The sequence below is a fragment of the Ranitomeya imitator genome, chromosome 1 (assembly GCF_032444005.1).
Source record: "Ranitomeya imitator isolate aRanImi1 chromosome 1, aRanImi1.pri, whole genome shotgun sequence".
Lineage (NCBI taxonomy): Eukaryota > Metazoa > Chordata > Amphibia > Anura > Dendrobatidae > Ranitomeya > Ranitomeya imitator.
In genome coordinates this window covers 1101505643-1101532082 of record NC_091282.1, presented here as the reverse complement: position 1 = coordinate 1101532082, position 26440 = coordinate 1101505643, and the positions used below count along the sequence as shown (strand labels likewise).

Here is a 26440-nt window from a genome sequence, read left to right as displayed (position 1 = left end):
ATGTTTAGGCACATCAGTGGCTCGCTAAATGCAACATGGCGTCCCATCTCAATTCCAGTCAATTTTGCATTGAAAAGTCAAATGGCGCTCCTTCCCTTCCGAGCTCTGCCATGCGCCCAAACAGTGGTTTACTCCCACATATAGGGTATCAGCGTACTCAGGACAAATTGTACAACAACTTTTGGGGTCCAATTTCTTCTCTTACCCTTGGGAAAATAAAAGATTGGGGGCGAAAAGATAATTTTTGTGAAAAAATATGATTTTTTATTTCTACGGCTCTGCATTATAAGCTTCTGTGAAGCACTTGATGGGTCAAAGTGCTCAACACACATCTAGATAAGTTCCTTAGGGGGTCTACTTTCCAAAATGGTGTCACTTGTGGGGGGTTTCAATGTTTAGGCACATCAGGGGCTCTCCAAACCCAACATGGCATCCCATCTCAATTCCAGTCAATTTTGCATTGAAAAGTCAAATGGCGCTCCTTCGCTTCCGAGCTCTGCCATGCACCCAAACAGTGGTTTACCCCACATGTGGGGTATCAACGTACTCAAGACAAATTGTACAACAACCTTTGGGGTCCATTTTCTCCTGTTACCCTTGGTAAAATAAAACAAATTGGAGCTGAATTAAATTTTTTGTGACAAAAAGTTAAATGTTCATTTTTATTTAAACATTTTAAAAATTCCTGTGAAACACCTGAAGGGTTAATAAACTTCTTGAATGTGGTTTTGAGCACCTTGAGGGGTGCAGTTTTTAGAATGGTGTCACACTTGGTTATTTTTTATCATGTAGACCCCTCAAAATGACTTCAAATGAGATGTGGTCCCTAAAAAAAAATGGTGTTGTAAAAATGAGAAATTGCTGGTCAAGTTTTAACCCTTATAACTCCATAACAAAAAAAAATTTTGGTTCCAAAATTGTGCTGATGTAAAGTAGACATGAGGGAAATGTTACTTATTAAGTATTTTGTGTGACATATCTCTGTGATTTAAATGCATAAAAATTCAAAGTTGGAAAATTGCAAAATTTTCAAAATTTTCGCCAAATTTCCGTTTTTTTCATAAATAAATGCAGGTAATATCAAATAAATTTTACCACTATCATGAAGTACAATATGTCACGAGAAAACTGTTCCAGAGTTATAACCTCATAAAGGAACAGTGGTCAGAATTGTAAAAATTGGCCTGGTCATTGACGTGCAACCACCCTTGGGGGTAAAGGGGTTAAAGAAATGGGAGAAATGTGTGTCCCTATGTGGCCCCTTTGTAGCGAAGGACTAATAATTGTGCCGAGTTTCATTGCTCTCAGTCCACAGGAAGTGGGTCAGGAAAAATCTTTAATGAACACCCCTCGTATATTAACTTGATGGAAGCCAAAAGGACATTTTTGGGCTTCTGTCAGCTTAAGGGCTCATACTCACTTGGGCGAAACTCGGATGATTCTCGCATGTTAATACCCGGCGCTGCTGCCGGCACTCAGATCGGAGCGTGCGGACGCATAGGAATACATGCAGCCACACCCTCCTCTCCTCTGTGCCAGGTGTAGTGCCGGGTATTGCCTTGCGAGACTAATCCGAGTTTCACGCAAGTGAGTATGAGCCCTTATGGAATAATACAGATACACCGAGGCCCTGATTCAATAAGACTGTTGTTTTGAACTCCGTGTTAATGAATGGAATTGCTGGAATAATGTGCACATGCTAATTATTTAATTAGGAACATTTTACAATTGCCAATTACTTCCAGCAGAAATGTTACTCCTGTTAGGGTATGTGCACACGTCAGGATTTTTTCCTGACATAATCCTGAGAATTCTGCCAGAAATCAGCGTGCTTTTTTCGCGCGGAATTTGCGCGTTTTTTGCGCGTATTTTTTGCGGATTTATTGCGTTGTTTTTTTTTCCGGAATGTCCTTTTTCATAGGAAATCCGCAGAAAATCTGGAAAAAGATAGAGCATGTCCGGATTTTTTGCGGTATGCGTTTTTTTGCGGAAAAAAACGCTAACATCTGCACAAAAAATGCGGAATGCATTCTAGATGATAGGATGCATAATGTTAGCGTTTTTTTACCGGATTTATAGCGTTTTTATGGCGAAATTCCGCAAAAAAAACGCTAAAAATCCTGACGTGTGCACATACCCTTAGAGACCAGAGTATATTTCAGGAAAAATGTGTGCAATTTAATTTGAGGAATTAGAAGAGCAGGCTTTTGCTATGCACCATCCCTTGCCCATTTTGGAAGAGCTGGCAAGACAGATGTGAAAAATACCAACTTTGAGTTGCGCAAAAAAATTGTGCGACTTTTGAAACTGCCTGAAAACTGGTAAACAATTTGATGAATTGAGTCTTTAGTGTGTTAAGAGTCAAGTTTCCTCTGCTGCACAGGGGGAATCTCGATCCGTGTCTGCTGCGGTCCCCCATTCTGCATCGGCCGCAGTGCAGCCTGCTCAGCGGAGACGTCGCTCCCAGCGTCTCACTGAGACTGATACTGTGCAAAGGGTTACTGCTGCCTCTCCAGGCTATGCTATTGTACCCTGCACTGATCTGCGGCAAGCAGGCTTTTCTGGGACTAAGTTTTGCTTTGCACACTGAGCATGCCCAGGGCAAGATCTCTCAGTGGAGATCTAGGGTCACATGCTCAGGTACTGCAGCAACTTCCATTGGTCCTTCTTGGAAGGTCCTTGTAGGTGCTAGGAATAAGTCCTGCTTTGCACTCTGAGCATGCCTAGGGCAAGATCTCTCAGTGGAGATTTAGGGTCACATGCTCAGGTACTGCAGCAACTCCATTGGTCCTTCTTTTAAGGCCCTGTACGTGCTGCAACTATTTAAAGCTCGCATGGCCGCACGGCCATGCGCTAGTGTCAAATGTGTTTTGGCTTATGCCAGTGGATACTATACCACTCCGTTCTTGTGGTGTGAAGCTGTAGCATTGGGACTGTACACTCAGGCAGGCAGCTAGCGTCAGTGGGGGCAATTATCCGTTGGCTTAGCATCTGGTTCCTTCATGTGTGCGGTTAGCACAGAATAGTTCCAGAGCAAGCACAACCCTAGTTAGGGTTTTAGTTTTGTGTACAGCGCGATTCTGTGAGGCAACAGAGTTCGCTATCAGTTCACACGGGGTGAAGCTTAACCCACGTGTGAGCTCAGAGTCCATCCGCCTTTACTTAGCAGCAGATATCTCTGCACGGTGGATCTCGGGCTGCGAACGCACCTTGTAGCTATCTACCTATTACTCGGTGCATTCCGCTAGCCCTAACATAGTGTATGTACCGTCCGTGAGCCTTTTCTGCCATGCACACTAAGTGTAGCACACTATGTGCAGCTCACTAACATGGTGTGAACAAGGCCTAATGCTGCTTTTAGATGAGTAAATAATTGAGTTTGCAGCCTTCAAGCCATCTAAACAGGCCAGAAAAAAACCCTTGTTTGTCAGGTGTTATTATGTTTTAGCCTGTTTACAAATGATAGTTTTTGGCTGCACATAGTCTTGTGCAAATGGGACATGAGCTGCGGGGAACAATGATATCCTATGTGCACAGAACAATCGTATTAGCGGTCATCGGCCAACTAACTTGCATGTAGCTGATCACCGCAGTCAAATCATGTAAACCCAACATAATAAAAAAAGTCTGGTCTTTTCTGTACATGCTAGAAAAATTACAGTCTATGGAGTAGAACTATGTTATCTCTGTGCACACAAGTCCCTGGTCCGTGGCCAACAGTGTTCTCATGTAATTGAACCCTCCTCCATTGAAGCATCACAGGGGAGGGAGCAGGATATTGAAAGCTGCCGGAGTAAGATAGCCAGAAGAGCAGGAAGACCACCAACAAGAAGGGGAAGACCTGGGATATAGCAAAGTGTGTAACATCGAAGAAAGGTTAAGCATGTACCTCATCCCAGATTTCTCCAAAGAAACCTGGATCCTGCTCATCTCACTGCTGGCCCTTCTCACTTAGTAAGTTTCCTATCCTTCATTCTCTCTTTATATGAAATGCTTTGTGTGTTGTTTTGATATAACAGGAGAAGGATGGTGACTTTATATCCATGATCCTGAATGTATGTGTTCCACATTAATAGATGGGATATATTTACTATAAACGTTCCTGCCGCCTCCTATTCCTGAGATCAGCAGTAGGTGCTGAGCCTAATATGTTACCACGTTACTGCACATCATGTTCTGTAAATGAAAACTTTTGTCTTCACCCTTCAATAAAGTATATAGTAGTAGGTGCAAGGGGAGATATGTAGACCCCTCTTCATCATTTCTCCACGTTTCTGCACCAATTTGCTCCTTTTCAATGAGTTTAATGTTTGCGCCGTATTCTCCATACGATTTGCTCCACATTTTTTTAGGTGTTTATCTTCTTTTACATTTTTTTTTTATTCTTCCAGAAGAACTTTTGCTTGTTTAGATGGTTTAAACAGACTTGTTTCATTTTATTTTGGAGTAAGGTTTCTGGGGGAGATTTAAATTGAATACATTTTTTGCAATTTTGTTTTAAATAGATTTTGGTGCTACAAAGTTGCATAAACTGGTGTAGGAAAAAACTTATCGTGGGAGTGTCGCCTTAGGCCTCATTCAGACATATTTTTTCGAATACGAGAAAATTGGACCGAGTTTCATCAGCAATTTTCATCAGAGTTTTATGAGATTTTCATCATTTCCATCCAAGTTTATTCCAAATTTTCACCAATTTTTCTCATATGTGGAAAAAAAAGTTTATCCACTTTTTATAAACCAGAGGGTAAAAAATGAACAGCACATGGATGGCATCCGAGTGCTGTCAGATTTTTTTTCACAGACCCATACACTTGCATTGCTGAGTTGATCCAACACTCGGATTAAGGCCACGTTCATACCTACAGTATTTGGTCAGTATTTTACCTCAGTATTTATAAGCCAAAACCAGGAGTGGGTGATAAATACAGAAGTGGTGACGTGTTTCTATTATAGTTTTCCTCTGATTGTTCCTCTCCTGGTTTTGTTTTACAAATACTGAGGTAAAATACTGACCAAATACTGAACGTGTGAACATGGCATAAGATCGGACATGTCTTTTCAAAAAAGACACAAACATGTGAAGAACGTCATAGACTATCATGGGTATGAGCGCTTTATATGAAAACCACAGATATCACTCGTAAGCAAAAAACTGATGTGTGAATGAGTCCTTCCTTATGCAACATTAGTATGTATAAGCAGCTTTCCTTCATTTGTAGACATTTTTACTTCTCTTATCGTCAGCTGGATGCTCCTTGATCCGTACACCACTGGGCTTTTTTATAATTACATACATTTTATATAATTCACAAGAATTTTCTGCATGTAAACTTCACAGAAATTTGACATTTGGCCTAATAGCATTTCTTTCTAGGAGTGAGCTGTTGTCCACCAGGACCAGTGCAAGGTATTTTGGTGCCCCAGATGAAGCTGATGGTGCCCCCCCACCCCACCGTCAACCCTCAGCCCCCAAGTGAAGGAATGAGTCTAGGGACTAAAGTAACAGGTCCACCACTTTCACTAAAATTATTATCTTTTTTCTCCCAAAAATTCCAGCAAAAGTAAAAAAAAGTGGTGTATTTAAGGGGTGAGGCTCAACAGTGGGTGTGTTTTCAAAGTTAGATATAGAATTATTCATTGTTTGCAGACCATTTACACAATACAATTGATAAATGATGATGTTCATCCCCGATGTCCTATATTTTAAAGTCATACCCAATGATGATCATGGAATCTAATATAGCTTAACTATAATGGGGGCTCTTTGAATTCAATTAAGGTGTCCAGTATTTGGCTGATATCATGATGAAAACTAAACAGACCCCATTATAGGTGATTGAAATTTCCAGGTTCACTTTTAGAGCCCTTTTTGAATATTGGCACCACATTTGCTATGCCCCAGTCCTGCGGAACAGACCCCGTCGCTATAGAGTCCCTAAAAATAAGAAATAATGGTTTATCTATTACATTACTTAGTTCTCTTAGTACTCGTGGGTGTATGCCATCCGGACCCAGAGATTTATCTATTTTAATCTTATTTAGCTGGTTTCGCACCTCTTCTTGGGTTAGATTGGTGACCCTTAATATAGGGTTTTCATTGTTTCTTGGGATTTCACCTAGCATTTCATTTTCCACCGTGAATACCTTGGAGAAGAAGGTGTTTAATATGTTAGCTTTTTCCTCGTCATCTACAACCATTCTTTCCTCACTATTTTTTAAGGGGCCTACATTTTTAGTTTTTATTCTTTTACTATTGATATAGTTGAAGAACAGTTTGGGATTAGTTTTACTCTCCTTAGCAATGTGCTTCTTTGTTTCCTTTTTGGCAGCTTTAATTAGTTTTTTAGATAAAGTATTTTTCTCCCTATAGTTTTTTAGAGCTTCAATGGTGCCATCCTGCTTTAGTAGTGCAAATGCTTTCTTTTTACTGTTAATTGCCTGTCTTACTTCTTTGTTTAGCCACATTGGGTTTTTCCTATTTCTAGTCCTTTTATTCCCACAAGGTATAAACCGCTTACACTGCCTATTTAGGATGTTCTTAAACATTTCCCATTTATTATCTGTATTCTTATTTCTGAGGATATTGTCCCAGTCTACCAGATTAAGGGCATCTCTAAGCTGGTCAAACTTTGCCTTCCTAAAGTTCAGTGTTTTTGTGACTCCCTGACAAGTCCCCCTAGTGAAAGACAGGTGAAACTGTACAATATTGTGGTCGCTATTTCCTAGATGCCCAACCACCTGCAGATTTGTTATTCTGTCAGGTCTATTAGATAGTATTAGGTCTGAAAGTGCTGCTCCTCTGGTTGGATTCTGCACCAATTGTGAAAGATAATTTTTCTTGGTTATTAGCAGAAACCTGTTGCCTTTATGGGTTTCACAGGTCTCTGTTTCCCAGTTAATATCTGGGTAGTTAAAGTCCCCCATAACAAGGACCTCATTATGGGTTGCAGCTTGATCTATCTGCTTTCGAAGTAGACTTTCCATTGTTTCTGTTATATTTGGGGGTTTGTAACAGACCCCAATGAGAATTTTGTTACCATTTTTCCCTCCATGAATTTCGACCCATATGGACTCGACATCCTCATTCCCTTCGCTAATATCCTCCCTTAAAGTGGACTTTAGACAAGACTTTACATAGAGACAAACCCCTCCTCCTCTCCGATTTTTACGATCCTTTCTAAACAGACTGTAACCCTGTAAGTTAACTGCCCAGTCATAGCTTTCATCTAACCATGTCTCGGTTATTCCCACTATGTCAAAGTTACCTGTACATATTTCTGCTTCTAGTTCTTCCATCTTGTTTGTCAGGCTTCTGGCGTTTGCGAGTATGCAGTTTAGAGGATTTTGTTTTGTTCCAATCTCCTCGCAGTGGATTGTTTTAGAAATGTTCTTACTTCCCTTCTGAGTATGTTTTCCTGGGTCTTCTTTGTTCGAGTCTAATGTTTTTCTTCCCGTCTCCTCTTCTTCTAGTTTAACGCCCTCCTGATGAGTGTAGCGAGTCTTCTGGCGAATGTGTGTTTCCCAGGTTTGTTGAGGTGTAGTCCGTCTCTGGACTACTTTACATCAGCACAATTTTGGAACCAAATTTTTTTTTTGTTAGGGAGTTATAAGGGTTAAAAGTTGACCAGCAATTTCTCATTTTTACAACACCATTTTTTTTAGGGACCACATCTCATTTGAAGTCATTTTGAGGGGTCTATATGATAGAAAATACCCAAGTGTGACACCATTCTAAAAACTGCACCCCTCAAGGTGCTCAAAACCACATTCAAGAAGTTTATTAACCCTTCAGGTGTTTCACAGGAATTTTTGGAATGTTCAAATAAAAATGAACATTTAACTTTTTTTCACAAAAAATTTACTTTAGCTCCAATTTGTTTTTGTTTTTTACCAAGGGTAACAGGAGAAAATGGACCCCAAAAGTTGTTGTACAATTTGTCCTGAGTACACCGATACCCTATATGTGGGCGTAAACCACTGTTTGGGCACATGACAGAGCTCGGAAGCGAAAGAGCGCCATTTGACTTTTCAATGCAAAATTGACAGGAATTGAGATGGGACGCCATGTTGCGTTTGGAGAGCCACTGATGTGCCTAAATATTGAAACCCCCCACAAGTGACACCATTTTGGAAAGTAGACCCCCTAAGGAACTTATATAGAGGTGTGGTGAGCACTTTGACCCAACAAGGGCTTCACAGAAGTTTATAAATGCAGAGCCGTAAAAATAAAACAAAAATTTTTTCCCACAAAAATTATTATTTAGCCCCCAGTGTTGTATTTTCCTGAGGGTAACAGGAGAAATTGGACCACAAAAGTTGTTGTCCAATTTGTCCTGAGTACGCTGATTCCCCATATGTGGGGGGGAACCACCATTTGGGCGCATGGCAGAGCTCGGAAGGGAAGGAGCGCCATTTGGAATGCAGACTTAGATGGATTGGTCTGCAGGCGTCACGTTGCATTTGCAGAGCCCCTGATGTACTTAAATAGTAGAAACCCCCCAAAGTGACCCCATATTGGAAACTAGACCCCCCAAGGAACTTATCTAGATGTGTTGTGAGAACTTTGAACCCCCTAGTGTTTCACTACAGTTTATCACGCAGAGCCGTGAAAATAAAAAATCTTTTTTTCCCACAAAAATTATTTTTTAGCCCCCAGTTTTGTATTTTCCCAAGGGTAACAGGAGAAATTGGACCCCAAAAGTTGTTGTCCAATTTGTTTTGAGTACGCTGATACCGCATATGTGAGGGGAAACCACCGTTTGGGCGCATGACAGAGCTCGGAAGGGAAGGAGCGCCATTTGGAATGCAGACTTAGATGGATTGGTCTGCAGGCGTCACGTTGCATTTGTAGAGCCTCTGATGTACTTAAACAGTAGAAACCCCCCACAGGTGACCCCATATTGGAAACTAGACCCCCCAAGGAACTTATCTACATGTGTTGTGAGAACTTTGAACCCCCAAGTGTTTCACTACAGTTTATCACGCAGAGCCGTGAAAATAAAAAATCTTTTTTTCCCACAAAAATTATTTTTTAGCCCCCAGTTTCGTATTTTCCCAAGGGTAACAGGAGAAATTGGACGCCAAAAGTTGTTGTCCAATTTGTTCTGAGTACGCTGATACCCCATATGTTGGGGTAAACCCCTGTTTGGGCACATAGGAGAGCTCGGAAGGGAAGGAGCACTTTTACTTTTTCAATGCAGAATTGGCTGGAATTGAGATCGGACGCCATGTCGCGTTTGGAGAGCCCCTGATGTGCCTAAACAGTGGAAAACCCCCAATTATAACTGAAACCCTAATCCAAACACACCCCTAACCCTAATCCCAACTGTAACCCTAACCACACCTCTAACCCAGACACATCCCTAACCCTAATCCCAACCCTATTCCCAACCGTAAATGTAATCCAAACCCTAACCCTAACTTTAGCCCCAACCCTAACTGTAGCCTTAACCCTAGCCCCAACCCTATCCCTAGCCCTAACCCTAACCCTAGCCCTAACCCTAACCCTAGCCCTAACCCTAACCCTAGCCCTAACCCTAACCCTAGCCCCAACCCTAGCCCCAACCCTAGCCCCAACCCCTAACCAACCCTAACCCTAACCCTAATGGGAAAATGGAAATAAATACATTTTTTAAATTTTTTTAATTTTTCCCTAACTAAGGGGGTGATGAAGGGGGGTTTGATTTACTTTTATAGCGGGTTTTTTAGCGGATTTTTATGATTGGCAGCCGTCACACACTGAAAGACGCTTTTTATTGCAAAAGAATATTTTATGCGTTACCACATTTTGAGAGCTATAATTTTTCCATATTTGAGTCCACAGAGTCATGTGAGGTCTTGTTTTTTGCGGGACGAGTTGACTTTTTTTTTGGTAAGATTTTCGGGCACGTAACATTTTTGATCGCTTTTTATTCTGATTTTTGTGAGGCAGAATAATCAAAAACCAGCTATTCATGAATTTCTTTTGGGGGAGGCGTTTATACCGTTCCGCGTTTGGTAAAATTGATAAAGCAGTTTTATTCTTTGTGTCAGTACGATTACAGCGATATCTCATTTATATCATTTTTTAATGTTTTGGCGCTTTTATACGATAAAAACTCTTTTATAGAAAAATAATTATTTTGGCATCGCTTTATTCTCAGGACTATAACTTTTTTATTTTTTTGCTGTATGGTGGCTCGTTTTTTGCGGGACAAGATGACATTTTCGGTGGTACCATGGTTATTTATATCTGTCTTTTTGATCGCGTGGTATTCCACTTTTTGTTCGGCGGTATGATAATAAAGCGTTTTTTGCCTCGTTTTTTTTCTTACGGTGTTTCCTGAAGGGGTTAACTAATGGGGCAGATTTATAGGTTGGGTCGTTACGGACGCGGCGATACTAAATATGTGTACTTTTATTGTTTGTTTTTTATTTAGATAAAGAAATGTATTTATGGGAATAATATATATATATTTTTCTTTATTTAGGAATTTATTTATTTATTTTTTTTACACATGTGGAATTTTTTTTTAACTTTTTTACTTTGTCCCAGGGGGGGACATCACAGATCGGTGACCTGACAGTTTGCACATCACTCTGTCAGATCAGCGATCTGAGTTAGAGCACTGCAGGCTTACCATGCGCCTGCTCTGAGCAGGCACTTCGTAAGCCACCTCCCTCCCTGCAGGACCCGGATGCCGCGGCCATTTTGGATCCGGGCCTGCAGCGAGGAAGGAGGTAGGAGACCCTTGGAGCAACGCGATCACATCGCGTTGCTGCGGGGGTCTCAGGGAAGCCCGCAGGGAGCCCCCTCCCTGCGCGATGCTTCCCTCTACCGCCGGCACACCGCGATCATGTTTGATCGCGGTGTGCCGGGGGTTAATGTGCCGGGGGCGGTCCGTGACTGCTCCTGGCACATAGTGCCGGATGTCAGCTGCGATAGGCAGCTGACACCTGGCCGCGATCTGCCGCGCTCCCCCCGTGAGCGCGGCCGATCGCGTATGACGTACTATCCCGTTGGTGGTCATAAGGGCCCACCCCACCTCGACGGGATAGTACGTCATATGTCAGAAAGGGGTTAAACATGAAATAAATAACATCATTTTTTTAAAAATTTCTTATCTTCTTTCCAGTTATAGCATCTGGCCATACAGAATATTCAAAAAATATGGAATCCCCGGTCCTAGACCCCTACCATTTATTGGAACTTTTCTTGAAAACAAAGATGTGAGTATAAAGACATATTATCTGATTCCATCCATTATATTAAAGTATTCTATTATGAATGTATATAGTAAATAAATCAAATAAAATACTAGACTTTCTCATTAGTTTTGTGGTTAGGCTAGTTTCACACTAGTGTTTCCCTGATGTGCGGCGGGCTGCGGACTTCCTCCGTGAAGCCCCGCCCTCAGCCGCACCTCCGCTGCTAGCTCCGCCTACATCTGCATGCGGCCCGCATGCGGCCTGCATACCTATATTTAACATTAGGTACGCAGGTCGTGCGGCTGTATGCGGATGGTGCCACATGCGTCGTTTTTGCGGAAAAAAAAATGCTACATGGCTGCGTCTCCGCTGGTCGCCGCATCGTCAAAACGACGCATGCGGCACCATCCGCATACAGCCGCACGACCTGTGTACCTAATGTTAAATATAGGTACGCAGGCCGCATGCGGGCCGCATGCAGATGTAGGCGGAGCTAGCAGCGGAGGTGCGGCCGAGGGCAGGGCTTCATGGAGGAAGTCCGCAGACCGCCGCACATCAGGGAAACGCTAGTGTGAAACTAGCCTTATAATTTATTTCAGTGAGCAGCAAATCTTTGTGAAACCATTCTTACTGTTACAGCTCCACATCATTCCTTAGTACAGTTTACGTTTGTTTCCCTGGTTGTGCAACTATAGCAAACAAGATGCGTGTCTGAACTGTATCAATATGAAAGACTAAAACCTTTCTGTTACTGGCCAAGATAGAGCTTCACTGACAAACAGTATTTGTGTAGAACAAATATTCTGGATGACTGTTAATCTCAACTGCCAAATCCTTAGACATTTTGGTTCTTCTTGCACCATAGGCAAAATAATGAGCTGCACAAATGTAATTGCTTGGTGGTGAACCAGAGTGGCACTCACATGTACCTTTTCCATCTTGGCACAGTATGTGACTGAACATAATAATAATCATGATGGGACCTTTACCCCGGCTACTTTTTCACATTAATCAGTGAAGGCTGGACTTTCCGAATATGAAAGATTGCAAGATACAGTTATAGTTATAAATGATTAACCTAAAATAAATATGCAAATTGCCTCTTCTGAGAAAAAGAGGACTTAACTCTATAGCGCCACCTGTTGGAAGTAGCGATCCTACAAGTCACAATCAACACTTTAACGAGTCGTGCAATATGGCTTAGGATAAAAGCCAAATCAGTATCTCAATTCGCAGACACGGTGTTTCAGGCTGTTGGCCCTCGTCAGTGCAAAGCATGAGAACTGATTTGGCTAGGTGAGAGGCTCTGGACCTTATAACCTAAAATAAGACATTACATTGCACCAGTCAGATAATTTTTTAGGAAAAAAAAAAATATTGGAGTCCGGCTCAACAGGACTGGATTTTTCTTTTCTTTTTATCTTTCAAGAGAAAATATAGTGCATACAAAAGAAAAATTTACATGGTTGAAATGACCCTAGTCAACGCCTTTCGACTGCACTAAGCAGTCTTGTATTACTCACAATATTTTCTTTTGAAAAATAAAAAGAAAAGAAAAATCCAGTCCCATTGAGCCGGACTCCAATTTTTTTTATTTTCCTTGATGTGAGGCCAGGGCGAGGTCGGTGTCTAAGCCCTAGGTGGATGAGCATAGAACTACTAGGTGAGCAGGAATCAAGTTTTTAGCAAATTTTTTAACTCAAAATATTCATCCATTGAAAGACTTTGCACAAGCATCTCCACTTAGCAAGCTCCAAGACCAGCATGGTATTTACCCTTTCACCACAATGTAAGGCTTTCACCTTTCCTGGATGGACCTCTGGGTAGTAGCTTCTGGCTAGTTGAGCAAGTTTAGGGGAAAACATTTAACATGCTGCCTCAGTAATGTATGCAGTGAGCCACAGAGGAGGCGACAGTTGTTGCAGCGGGTGCAGCTGGGACATGTAGTTCCGCTCGCACCAGATTTTAATGTCACGGTAGCTGAAGTGGATCTCTAAAACAGTTCCCTCCTGTCCACAACAATTGTCAATGGCGGTAGGTGGCACTTTTGGGGATAGCATAGTACGCCGGGGGCACTCCTGTGCACATGTTGGAGCACCTGTCATGTTAGTGTAATTACAAGTAGCCAGACACATGTAAATTTGGAAACGTAACACTTTACTAAAGTTGAAAACAGGGTACAGTCTCTCACTTAAAGGCAAAGTGGCGGTAGTTCACAGTATAGGTTGCACTGCGTACTGCGTATTTTGTGTATGAAATAAGGTGACTTCTCCTCATGAAACAAGGAAGTTTAGGGCCTCTCAGGGCGGCTGGAGCACAGTGTTTTTTACTATTCGAGGCGGAAAATATTTTGCACAGTCCAAGTAATGCTACAGTGATGGAGGGACCTTCACGTGTTGATTCCCGTGGCCACACAGTAATAGTGTGGGAAGAATCATGGTTTATGCCCTACCATTCCCTATTGCAGGGGGTAGGTCAGATAAAGTTTGTGGCTTGGCTGACACATGGATCTGGTTTCCAGCTTGAAGCACATAGGATAACCAGAAGACAGGAGAGCACTTGTTCAGCCTTATCTTTTCTGACTGTTTGAGGCTTCACTCCTTTGTGGAGGCAACTAGGTGGAGAATGATGTCTCCTCAGTGTTGACTGGAATAGATTCTGGGAGCAATGGAGCTTCCTTCCTCTGCCTTGACTAGACAGGGCTATAATAGACTAAACTGGTTTGTACCAGATCACAGGAAGTTTGTAAGAACGGAGCTGGGAGACTCCTCACAGCCGTTTCTATGGCATCGTGTTGTGAGGAAATTAATCACCTAACTTTCATGTGCACACTTTGGCCAATAGATGGCAGCACAGTACAATTTCCAATGCACATTTATGAGTCCACTGTGTACTCACATGAAACATATTACATTTCCTAAATCACAGTGCCCAAAGTACTTCTTTCACACTGGAACAAATCCACTGTCACAAAACAACTGTCTCACTCAGCAGCAGTGGTCCACAACAAGCGGCGGACACCGCGTCAGACCACACACCAGACTATTGCACCGTTATTAACACCCCCTGAATTCAAAGGAAACTAAGTCTTTGAAGCCTTTGAAACACATCCTAGGATATAAAGGAGACACAGTGTCTTGTTCCTCTTTACTAATACTCTGCCCCAAATAGCAGTCGGTACACTGATGAAGGTCATTGTTAGACCGAAACATCTGGACTTTATACTACAGTTTTTGACTGCATTAAATCCACTTCATTTCTTCAAAAGTTGAGTGCCAAGTTTCTTTTTCACAGCAATTGGTTTGGGACCCTATTTGAGCACCACCCCAGTTGTGCCACGTTCAGAGGCGTAGCGAAGGTTTTGGTTCAGGGGGGGGGGGGCGAAGCTTCTGAGTGGGCCCCTAACCAGGTAACCTTGATTACAACTTGGTGATGCGCCCTTATAGTGGAGGAGAACCTCAGCAGATGACCGCGCTGTTACTGAAGATAATCTCTATATAAAGATCAATATTGATATTACCGCCATATGGTAAGTGGTAGATAACAGCCATGCAGAACATGTAAAAGCTCACAGCACAATTACAGATAATGACTTACCGCTGACGTTCTTTCTGATGAAATTGTTCACTTTTCCCGTCTTTTCCATCTGGCCCAGACCGACATGACAGCTTCTTCCAGCTAGGACTCGGCTACAGAGAATACACCAAAGACACATTTCACTTCTCACATTTTCAGCATGTCACCATCTATTCCCAACCTGTGCAAACTCCTCATCCTTCTGGTATGCTGCTGCTGTATGTGTCCCGATTACTGCCCATGCTGTGTGGTTCTCTGTACCCTCTAAATTCTAAAGCAAGCCTCTAGAATATAGTAATGCAAAGTGCCCACATTTTGTCCCCTAAAAAGTAATAATGCCCTGTGTGCCCCTTTGACAGTCACAGTAACCTGAATTCCCCTATAACAATAAGTGCCCAGTTTACATTTAATACTGTCCCGAGTCTCCCCCTGTACAGCTCCCCTACACACAGTATGATGCTCTCTTATACACAGTACAATGCCTCCCTCACTGTATATATACTGACCCCTTAATATTCCCCAAACTGTTTAATGGCTCCAATTCTGTACGATGGCCCCCTCACTGTAATATCCAGAGTATAATGGCCCCCTAAAAAGCCTCCATATAGCATAATACACCACATAGTCCTCAATATAGTACAATGCACTACTCATAGGTTTCCACATACTATAATGCACTCCCCATGGGTCTCCATATTGTATAATGCACTCCCATAGGTCCACCGTCCCCATATAGTATAATGCACTCCCCATAGGCAGACTCTATATAGTATAATGCACTCCCCATAGGCCTTCCTATAGTATAATGCATGCCCCATAGGCCTCCTTATAGTATAACTAGATGGTGGCCCGACTCTAACGCATCGGGTATTCTAGAATATGCATGTCCACGTAGTATATTGCACAGCCCATGTAGTATATTGCCCAGCCAATGTAGTATATTGCCCAGTCACGTAGTATATTGCCCAGTTATGTAGTATATTGCCCAGTGACGTAGTATATTGCCCAGCCACGTAGTATATTGCCCAGTTACGTAGTATATTGCCCAGCTACGTAGTATATTGCCCAGTCACGTATGTCACAGGTTAAAAAAATAAAAAATAAACATTTACTCACCTTCCGAGGGCCCCTTGTAGTTCGGTGACATGACCGTGACGTCATGGCAGGTCCTTCTCGCGCAGGCACGCAGGGCCTGTGATGACGTCGCGATCACATGACCGTGACGTCATGGCAGGTCCTTCTCCCATACCATCCTTGGCACCGGATCTTGCCGCTTGCATGGAACGGTTACCGGAGCGTAGCGAGGAGCGGGAAAGGCGGCGGAAGGTGAGTATATAGGCAGCATCAATAGTAAAAACTTGGTCACACAGGGTTAATAGCGGCTGTAACGGAGTGAGTTACCCGCAGCATAACGCGCTCCGTTACCGCTGGCATTAACCATGTGTGAGCGGTGACTGCGGGGAGTATGGAGCGGGCACCGGGCGGTGACTGCAGGGGAGTAGGGAGGGACTAATTGGACTGTGGCCGTCGCTGATTGGTCGCGGCAGCCATGACAGGCAGCTGACGAGACCAATCAGCGACTTGGATTCCATGACAGACAGAGGCCGCGACCAATGAATATCCGTGACAAACAAAAAGACAGACAGACAGACGGAAGTGACCCTTAGACAATTATATAGTAGATGCATACCCCATAGGCCTCCATAGGCAGACTCTATATAAAGTATAATGCACTCCTCATAGGGCTCCATATAGTATAATGCACTCCCCATAGGTCTCCATATAGTATAATGCACTCCCCATGGTTCTTCATATAGTATAATGCACTACCCATAGGTCTCCATATAGTATAATGCACTCCACGTAGGCAGACTCTATACTGTATAATGCACTCCCAATAGGCAGACTCAATAGTATACTGAACTCCCCAAAGGCAGTCTCTGTAGTGTAATACACCCCTTTAGGCAGCCTCTATAGTGTAAGGCAGCCTCTGTAGTGTAATGCACCCCCATAGGCATCCTCTATAACAGCGGTTTTCAACCTGTTGGTCGCGACCCCGGCGGAGGTCGAATGACCAAAACACAGGGGTCACCTAAAGCCATCGGAAAATACATATTTCCGATGGCTTAAGCCGCTGAGAAGCCACGCTACCATCTGCAGCAGAGCTATTCAGCTGGAACACATGCCGTTATGGACGTGCGTTCCAAACTGAATGCCTGCGCGCATGCGCAGACGTGATTGCATCATCTGTCCGGGGCCTAAGGGGCAGGGGAAGCGGGGGGAACGCTCCACAGTCCATAGCAGCGCGCCTGCTCATCCATAGCAGTGCAGTACGTGTGTCTGGCGCTTGCTGACATCATCAGTGGGCGGACGCAGCAAGTGCCGGAGGACAGAAGCCTCGGAGGCGGAGAGCCAAGAGAGCCTGCAAGACAGCCTGCTGGTTTAAAAAAGGTTAATAATGTAAAAACAGTACACACTCCATACACACAATACTGTGTAAGGTGCTTTGTGTGTAATCGGTCTTATACTATAAGAGACCACTATAAGATATAGCTCACTTTGTTCCCCAATGTATAATTATCTCCTATATCTCCCTCTATTTTCCCATATTCTGAATGAGGAAATTGCTGAAATCAGCGATTTCCGCTATTGAATCCGCCTCCTATAGATTTCATTGTGAGTGCGGTGGATTTTGTGGAAGAGAGCTCCCGAGAATCTCTGGTTACCACACAATCCGCTGCAGCCTCCTATTTATTTCAATAAAAGGCGGAGAAATGACAGTTTCTGACACATTTCTTCCCCTCCAATTTAAGTCAATGGGAGGCCGCAGCACATTCCGCTCAAATATAGAGCATGTTGCTTCATTTTTTCCACGCTGGAACTTTTCCTAGAGCAGAAAAATTCCAAAGGGGGAATCCGCCACCCCCAATAGACTGAAAGATGTCTCACACTGAGGAATATGCTGTGCGAATTCTGCAGTGTAAAAGATCTGCCTCCTATAGAAGTCTTTTGGGGGTGGCGGATGTGAATACGGCCCCCTGGTCATAGTAACATGTGTGTAATAGAAAACAACACAGGGAATAGTAAATAATAGGAAACTTTAACAAACTATCTAGACGCGACCATCTTTTATTTTTTCTTTAGCAAACCGTCTCATGACAATGGACCGTGTAGACAAGAATATTAGGAAAAGAAAATGCACTGAGGATTTCTTGCAGTATGGTTTTACCTCAATAATTACAGCAGGAATTGAGAAACCACAATGTGTTATTTGTTGTGAAGTTCTCTCAGCTGAATCTATGAAGCCGAACAAACTAAAACGCCATTTTGATAGCAAGTATCCAAGCTTTGCTAGCAAGGATATCGACTATTTTAGAAGCAAAGCTGATGGACTCAAGAAATCTAGATTTGACACTGGTGGCCAGTACCACAAACACAACGTAGCAGCTGTTGAAGAGTCATATTTGGTGGCACTCAGAATCGCCAGAGCTATGAAACCTCACACCATTGCTGAGGATTTACTGTTGCCAGCTGCAAAAGACATAGTTCGAGTGATGATTGGAAATGAATATGTTCAGAAATTGAATGCAATTTCCTTATCTAACGACACTGTCCACAGAAGAATATAGGACATGTCTGCCGATATTCTTGATCAGGTTATCCAGGAAATTAAATCTGCACCACTACCAATATTCAGTATCCAGCTTGATGAATCTACAGACGTGGCAAATTGTGCACAGTTATTGGTTTACGCGAGGCATATTAATGATGGCGACTTTAAAGATGAGTTTCTTTTTTGCAAACCGCGTGAAACAACAACAACTGCACATGATGTTTTTGACGCAGTTGGTTCTTTTCTAAACGTGCCTAACATCTCCTGGGAAAAGGTTTACGGTGCTTGCACAGATGGTGCTCCTGCTACGCTAGGATTTCGCTCAGGATTTCAACGTTTGGTACAAAAGGAATCTCCAAAAGCAATCGGAACACAATGTATGATACATCGCCAAATATTAGCGACGAAGACACTGCCACAACATTTAAAAGAAGTAATGAAAAGCATCATAACGTGTCAATTTTGTTAAGTCGAGTGCCTTAAACAGTCGGCGGTTTTGGCAACTGTGCAACAAGCTAGATGCGCCAAACAATGCTCTGTTATTTCACACTGAAGATGGTTGTCAAGAGGAAAAGTTTTAAAATGTGTCTTTGAGCTTCATGATGAACTGAAAGCTTTTTTAATCAGAAAGCAAGACCGCAATTCGAAGCACTTTTTAGCGATAAAACTGAGCTGCAGAAAATATCTTACTTGGTGGACATCTTTGTCATCTTGAATGACTTAAATTTATCACTGCAAGGACCAAATGCAACGTGCCTCGATTTGTCCGAAAAAATTAGATGATTACAAATGAAACTTCAGCTTTGGAAAAATAAATTGGATAAAAATAAAATTTACATGTTTCCTACATTACTTGCCTTCTTTGAGGAACATGACATTGAGCCAGACAAAAAAATTATGATGATAACTTCTGTGATAGAACATTTGCACAAGCTTGCAGACGAAATTTCATCATACTTTCCTTATCTACCTGACACCCTATTTTCACTTGCCAGAAGTCCATTCACAGTGAAAGTTGAAGAAGTTCCGGAGACTGCGCAAGAAGAGTTCATTGCCCTAATTAACAATGATGCAGCGAGAACAGATTTCTCTATGATGCCTCTGACAAAATTCAAAAGTGTTTACAGCTATATCCTATTCTGTCTGAGACTGTGCTGCGCCTTCTTCTTCCTTTTCCAACAACATATCTTTGCGAAACAGGGTTTTCCAGCTTGCTGGTAATCAAGTCTAAATACCGAAGTAGACTTGTTGTGGAAAATGATCTTCGCTGTGCTCTTGCAAAGACTGCCCCAAGAATTTCTGAATGGCAGGCACGGTACTAAATAAGATGCGCGCCTCTGACTGGGGAGCACACATAGAGAGCAGCACGAAAAGGATGTCAGTGCCAGTTGCCCCCTAGCATCACTCCCCCTTTGTGATGCACTAATTAGGAGACCCCCAGCCGGCCAGTGGTCGCTAGAGGGGAGGGGTCCTACGGCCACTCCTACAGAGGTTAAATCCAGGTGTCCGGCTGGGAACTTCCTCTTTTCCTCCCGGCGGACACCTGGAAGCATTTGTCCCACCCTTCCTCCCTCCCTTTTAAGAACTAATAGTGATACTAACCTGTGGGATAATGTAAATTTTTTAAATTCTATTGTGATATATAAAAAAAAAGAGTATATACATATGTTGATATACCTAACCTTAGTAATCTTTATTAAGTCACAGCAGAAGAAGCGGAGGAGGGCAAAGGTCGTAACCGCTCGTTGGGCCAATTCCCCTGTCGATCACGGACAGGAGCTCGGTGCGTGCCGCCCGTTACGATATGTAATTGTCTTTCTCTGCTTATTTAATTCATAAACTGTGACCAACCTGTTCAACCCACCTAGGACTGTGTGTGTTTCATTACGGGAGTGATGGGAGGGGGGAAGGCACTGGTTACGACACCCAGGTCTCCACAGTCTTGGTAAGCAAGAAGCAACCACAACCATCTCACTGAATTTGGCAGCACACTGATGCAAAATATTGCACTGTTGTTTACTGTTATATTACTGTTGTTATATTTAAACCCATGCTACGCCATGGTGAAATGTTATTTATTTGGAATTGTTGTTATATTTAAATGCATGCTATACCATGGTGAAATGTTATTTATTTGGAATTGTTGTTATATTTAAATGCATGCTATACCATGGTGAAATGTTATTTATTTGGAATTGTTGTTATATTTAAATGCATGCTATACCATGGTGAAATGTTATTTATTGGAATTAGTAATAAATATTTCTCAACATATGCTGTAATTAAATATTGTTTTTGTGATTAATCACTATGTTTAAATTATGTTTGATTTGTCGCAATGAGAATACATAATGCATATCAGGTATTTACATTCTGAATCATAACTGTAGCAAAATTACAGTTATGAAGTAGCCACCAAATTTAGTTTCTGGTTTGGGGTCACCGCAACATGAGGAACTGTATTGCGGGGTCACAGCATTAGAAAGGTTGTAAACCACTGCTCTATAATGTAATGCACTCCCATAGGCAGACTCTGTAGTGTAATGCACCCCCATAGCCACCCTCCGTAGTGTAATGCACATCCATAGGCAGCCTCTATAATGTAATGCACCCCCATAGGCCGCCTCTGTAGTGTAATGCACCCCCATAGCCACGCTCTGTAGTATAATGCACCCCCATAGGCAACCTCTAAAATGTAATGCACCCCCATAGGCAGCCTCTGTAGTATAATGCACCCCTATAGAGACCCTCTGTAGTATAATGCACCCCATATGCATCCTCTATAATGTAATGCACCGCCATAGGCACCCTCTGTCATGTAACATACCCAGATAGCCACCCTCTGTAGTGTAATGTAGCCCCATAAACTAAATACTCACCTATCTTCCTCCTGGCTCCTTCGTTGCTCCCTGCTCCCGCTCATCCCCGACTGCAGGCACTGAGTACTGAAATCATCATGCCCGCTGTCATTGTCGGCGTCAGTGACGTCAGACGTGATAGGGGGATGATGGGAGAGGGAGTGTAAAGCTCCTTCTCTCATCCCTGCGGTCAGCTGTATCGGCATCCAGCCTATACAGCTGACCCTGCGATGATGATTCTCCCTGCTCTGCCACAGAATGTAACTGTATCGGCACGATGTGCATGCCAATACAGTTATAGCAGTGTAACTCCGGGTGGGCCCCCTCAGAGTGCGGGGCCCTGGGCAACCACCCCCTCTGCACCCCCGGTTGCTACGCTACTGGCCATGTCACGTCACTGCTCACTCAGCAGCAGTAGGCCTGGTACTGGACGGGATACCACATGTATATACAGGTACAAGGACCAAATGGAAGCCATAAGTATAGACAAGTAGCCAGATCGAAGTTCCAGAGGTAGCAACGTTGGATGAAGAGAGTAATCAGGCAGGCTAAGCCTCATTCAAATGTCACATATGAAAATCACAGACCAATTTCCATTTGTTTTTTGAATGCGAGTTTTACCAGTGTTTGGTCAGTTTTTCCCATCAGTGTCTCATCGCTGATTTTTTTGTATGAAAAAAATAAATAAATTACAAAGCCTCTACTATACATTACAATGAATCCAATATTCAAAAAGCACATTATTGGTCTATTAAGGCTAGGAACTAGCTCACATGCAGTAAGGTTCCCGCCTAATAAATAAAGAGTGCAAGTGTGGAGTGCTCCAAATAGCACCAAACAGAAGATACTTTATTATATTGATTCAAACTGGGTGTCTTTTTACCCTATCTAATGTTACGGTCTGCCCCTCCATTTTGGTTGTTCCTCCTTGCTATCTGCATGACCTCTATAACATATGTACTTGACTTTTATGATGATGTACACTACTATTCAAAATTTTAGGATCACTTAGAAATTTCCTTATTTTTGAAAGAAAAACGCAGTTTTTCCAATGAAGCTAGCATTAAATGATTCAGAAATACACTTTATGTATTGTTAATGTGGTAAATGGCTATTATAGCTGCAAATGTCTGGTTTGTAATCTAATATCTTCATAGGTGTATAGAGGCCAATTTCCAACAACCATCACTCCAGTGTTCTTATGGTACTTTGTGTTTGCTAACTGTGTAAGAGGGCTAATGGATGGTTAGAATACCCTTGAAAACCCTCGTGAAAGTATGTTAGCACAGCTGAAAACAATTTGGCTGATTAGAGAAGCTATAAACCTGACCTTCCTTTGCGCTAGTTGAGAATCTGGAGCATTACATTTGTTGGTTCCATTAAACTCTCAAAATGGCCAGGAAAAAAGAACTTTCATGTGAAACTCGACAGTCTATTCTTTTCTTGTTTTTAGAAATGAAGGCTATTCCAATGTGAGAAATTTCCAAGAAACTGAAAATTTCCTACAATGATGTGTACTACTCCCTTCAGAGGAGAGCACAAACAGGCTTTAACCAGAGTAGAAAGAGAAGTGGGAGGCCCCACTGCACAACTGAGCAACAAGACAAGTACATTAGAGTCTGTAGTTTGGGAAATTGACGCCTCGCAGGTCCTCAACTGGCAGCTTTATTAAATAGTACACGCATAACGCCAGTGTAAACGTCTACAGTGAAGAGGCAACTCCAGAATGCTTCCTTCAGGGCAGAGTGGCAAAGGAAAAACCATATCTGAGACTGGCTAATCAAAGAAAAAGATTAATATGGGCAAAAGAACACAGACATCGGACAGAGGAAGATTGGAAAAATGTGTTATGGACAGATGAATTCAAGTTTGAGGTGTTTGGATCACACAGAAGAACATTTGTGAGACGCAGAACTGAAAATATGCTGGAAGAATGTCTGACGCCATCTGTCAAGCATGGTGGAGGTAATGTGATGGTCTGGGGTTGCTTTGGTGCTGGGAAAGTGGGAGATTTGTACAAGGTAAAAGGGATATTGAATAAGGAAGGCTATCACTCCATTTTGCAACGCCATGCCATACCCTGTGGACAGTGCTTGATTGGAGCCAATTTCATCCTACAACAGGACAGTGACCCAAAGCACACCTCCAAATTATGCAAGAACTAGTTAGGGAAGAAGCAGGCAGCTGGTATTCTATCTGTAATGGAGTGGCCAGCGCAGTCACCAGATCTCAACCCCATTGAACAGTTGTAGGAGCAGCTTGATAAATTTTTGAACGGTAGTGTATAAATAAAAAAATTTCTGTTGTTATTCTATTTTATGGTTTATGGTTACTCTGTTCTTTTCTTCTATGCATTACAATGTTTATATCATTGTGCGCTGTCCATGATTTTTCACAGACTCAAAGACATTTATAGGTAATTTTGATCCATGTCAAAAATGGATGTCTCTGTGATTTTTTTTAGGACACACGGTCTGCAAAAAAATCACAGACATGTGAACAGCCCCATAGAATATAATGGCTATGTGTTCTATCCAGAAAAAACAAACAAATAGAACACGTACGTAAAAAATGGAGGTTTGGATGAGGCCTGTGAAAGAAGTGGTTAATTTCTGTTCTGAATAAAATAGAAGAAAATAGTAAGTTATCATCTGTCTACATGCCAATATTCTTATGGCTAATGGTCAGTACCTACGATTCCCAGAAATTGTCAAAGACATGTTGTTTTTTTCAATATGGTCTGTGATCACCCAAAAATTCTATTTCTTCAACCAGATTCTCTTGAGAACTTCAATTTTTGATCTAGAACACACTGACGTAAGGGAGGTGCCCCCACATTCTCTTATGTAATTTATCTCATATCATAGGATGTGTTTGACAACCCATTCTATAACTCAAATTTCTGCCAGATTATTGTGTAATGCCTCATTTCCCTTTGATCTTGTACTATTAAAGAACACCCAAACCCCCCCATTAAAGAGACATTATTTGGAAAGACAACGAGCAGTGTTTCTCGCTGATTATTGCTTCATCGCTTAGGTACCTAAGACACAGAACACCTGAGTAGGTTATAAATCCCTTCTCTGACAACTTGGAGGCCCAAGCGAGATATAATATTCCCCTTCGAATTTCATCTCAGACTGAACAATTGACTGCCTCCCTCCTGAACAGAAAAACAGATCCCGGGTAAGTGAGTAGATTTATTACTCACAGTTTTCTCTCCGGGAAAGTAGGCTTTCAAGAGTCAGTCATTGGGGATTTCTAACGGGAAAACCCTCAGGTAAAAGAAAAAAAGTATCTGTTATTTGTTAGTGTCAAATACAAGAGGGCATCCAGGGGTTAAACAGGAGAATAAACAGGAACAAAGAAGGGTTTAAAAATTGTCAATTCAATAAACAGCAGTATGTCTAGTACAGAGACGTGATAACTGGCAATAACTCAAGCCTAGTAGTGATTAAATAAAGTATCCAAGCCACAAAGCCCATGCCAATTAGTCCGCTGACCCACTATAGTGTTTAGTCAGCCAGCAGAGCCATTGCCAAATCTATCCGTAGTTATGGCATTGGAGGAGTGCAGACTGTCAGTGTTCCTGTTCTCCTGGCTGGCCGATGCAAATACTTGCAGCATGAGATTGGATACTTCCCCATCAATGCTGCCACCTGGAACAGAGCATTGGCATCTGACAGTAGGGACTAACTGTTGTGAATTCTGTGGTCAAGCTCCCTCCTGCTGTCATGAGTGGTACTTCGGCTGGTTCTGTCTATGAGCTTCCTCTGGTGGATGTGAGTGGGGCTGCGGCTTCTGAGTTCCCTTCCTCAGGTGACGAGGTTAAGTCATTAGGTGCTGCTCTATTTAACTCCACCTAGTTCTTTGTTCCTGGCCTCCAGTCAATGTTCCAGTATTGATCTTGCTCTCTCCTGGATCGTCTTGTAGCCTGTCTGCCCTGCATAAGCTAAGTTCTGCTTGTGTTACTTTTGTTTCCTATTTTTTCTGTCCAGCTTGCTATATTGGTTTGTCTTGCTTGCTGGAAGCTCTGGGACGCAGAGGGAGCACCTCCGTACCGTTAGTCGGTGCGGAGGGTCTTTTGTGCCCTCTGCGTGGTTGTTTGTAGGTTTTTGTGCTGACCGCAAAGCTATCTTTACTATCCTCGGTCTATTCAGTAAGTCGGGCCTCACTTTGCTAAAATCTATTTCATCTCTGTGTTTGTATTTTCATCTTTACTCACAGTCATTATATGTGGGGGGCTGCCTTTTCCTTTGGGGAATTTCTCTGAGGCAAGGTAGGCTTATTTTTCTATCTTCAGGGCTAGCTAGTTTCTCAGGCTGTGCCCGAGGCGCCTAGGTCTGGTCAGGAGCGTTCCACGGCTACCTCTAGTGTGGTGTGATAGGATTAGGGATTGCGGTCAGCAGAGTTCCCACGTCTCAGAGCTCGTCCTATGTTATTAGTAACTATCAGGTCACTTTGTGTGCTCTTAACCACCAGGTCCATTGTGTTTCTGAACCACCAGATCATAACAACTAACATGGGATCGGGAGTGGATAAGATTCTTAAAAAATTCAGCAGGTTCATCCAATATTGAGAAGTTGAGGTAAATTGGAGAATTATTGCAATGATATTGTGTAGTAATTGTAGTGCAAATTTCCACACAATGAATTAAAAAAACAACTTGAAGACATTTGACCACCTCGCTGTAAACTGAGCTGTATATTTCTTCCCATTTTCTCCTTCCTTTCAAATGTTCTCCTCAAAGTAGTTCTTCAGGACATTGCTGTTTCCTTATGATAAGAGGTAACATTCCTAAATGTTATAGTCCGAAGGACCTTAAGGCTTGTAGAGGAGCCATCCACAGGCCTACATAGGCCTTTTCACAGCAAAGTAACATCAGGCCCTGTCTTCCTCACAAAGTCTAACAAACATGGAGCGTGGACCATGGGACCTCCAGCCTAGTGAGCCTTTGTTTCTTTGGTGTTGATGCTGGACCTGCACGGATGTTTAAAAGTATCTTTCTATGAGTTTGTAGCATAAAATTATGTCTATGCACACATCACATTTATAGACATATCCATAGGAGCCGAGCACATGTGGACAGATTACTCGAATGCAGCAGCACAGATAATAATCATGCAGAAGTTGTCATCTCAACTAAAGCTGTTCATTCTTCTACCATAGAATGAAAATGTGACTATTTCAACAAATAGTTATTCGG

The 26440-nt window shown here is 42.5% G+C and overlaps 1 protein-coding gene across 1 annotated transcript in view; it reads left to right on the top strand.

Moving 5' to 3' along the window:
- The first annotated feature begins 3765 nt into the window (after nucleotides 1-3765).
- Nucleotides 3766-26440, top strand: part of LOC138656928 (cytochrome P450 3A29-like) — a 120051-nt gene continuing 97376 nt past the window's right edge. Inside the window, exons 1-2 of the mRNA XM_069744280.1 lie at nucleotides 3766-3954; nucleotides 11115-11208. Coding sequence (XP_069600381.1) covers nucleotides 3884-3954; nucleotides 11115-11208 — 165 coding nt within the window. The 5' untranslated portion in view covers nucleotides 3766-3883. The remainder of the gene's footprint in view (nucleotides 3955-11114; nucleotides 11209-26440) is intronic.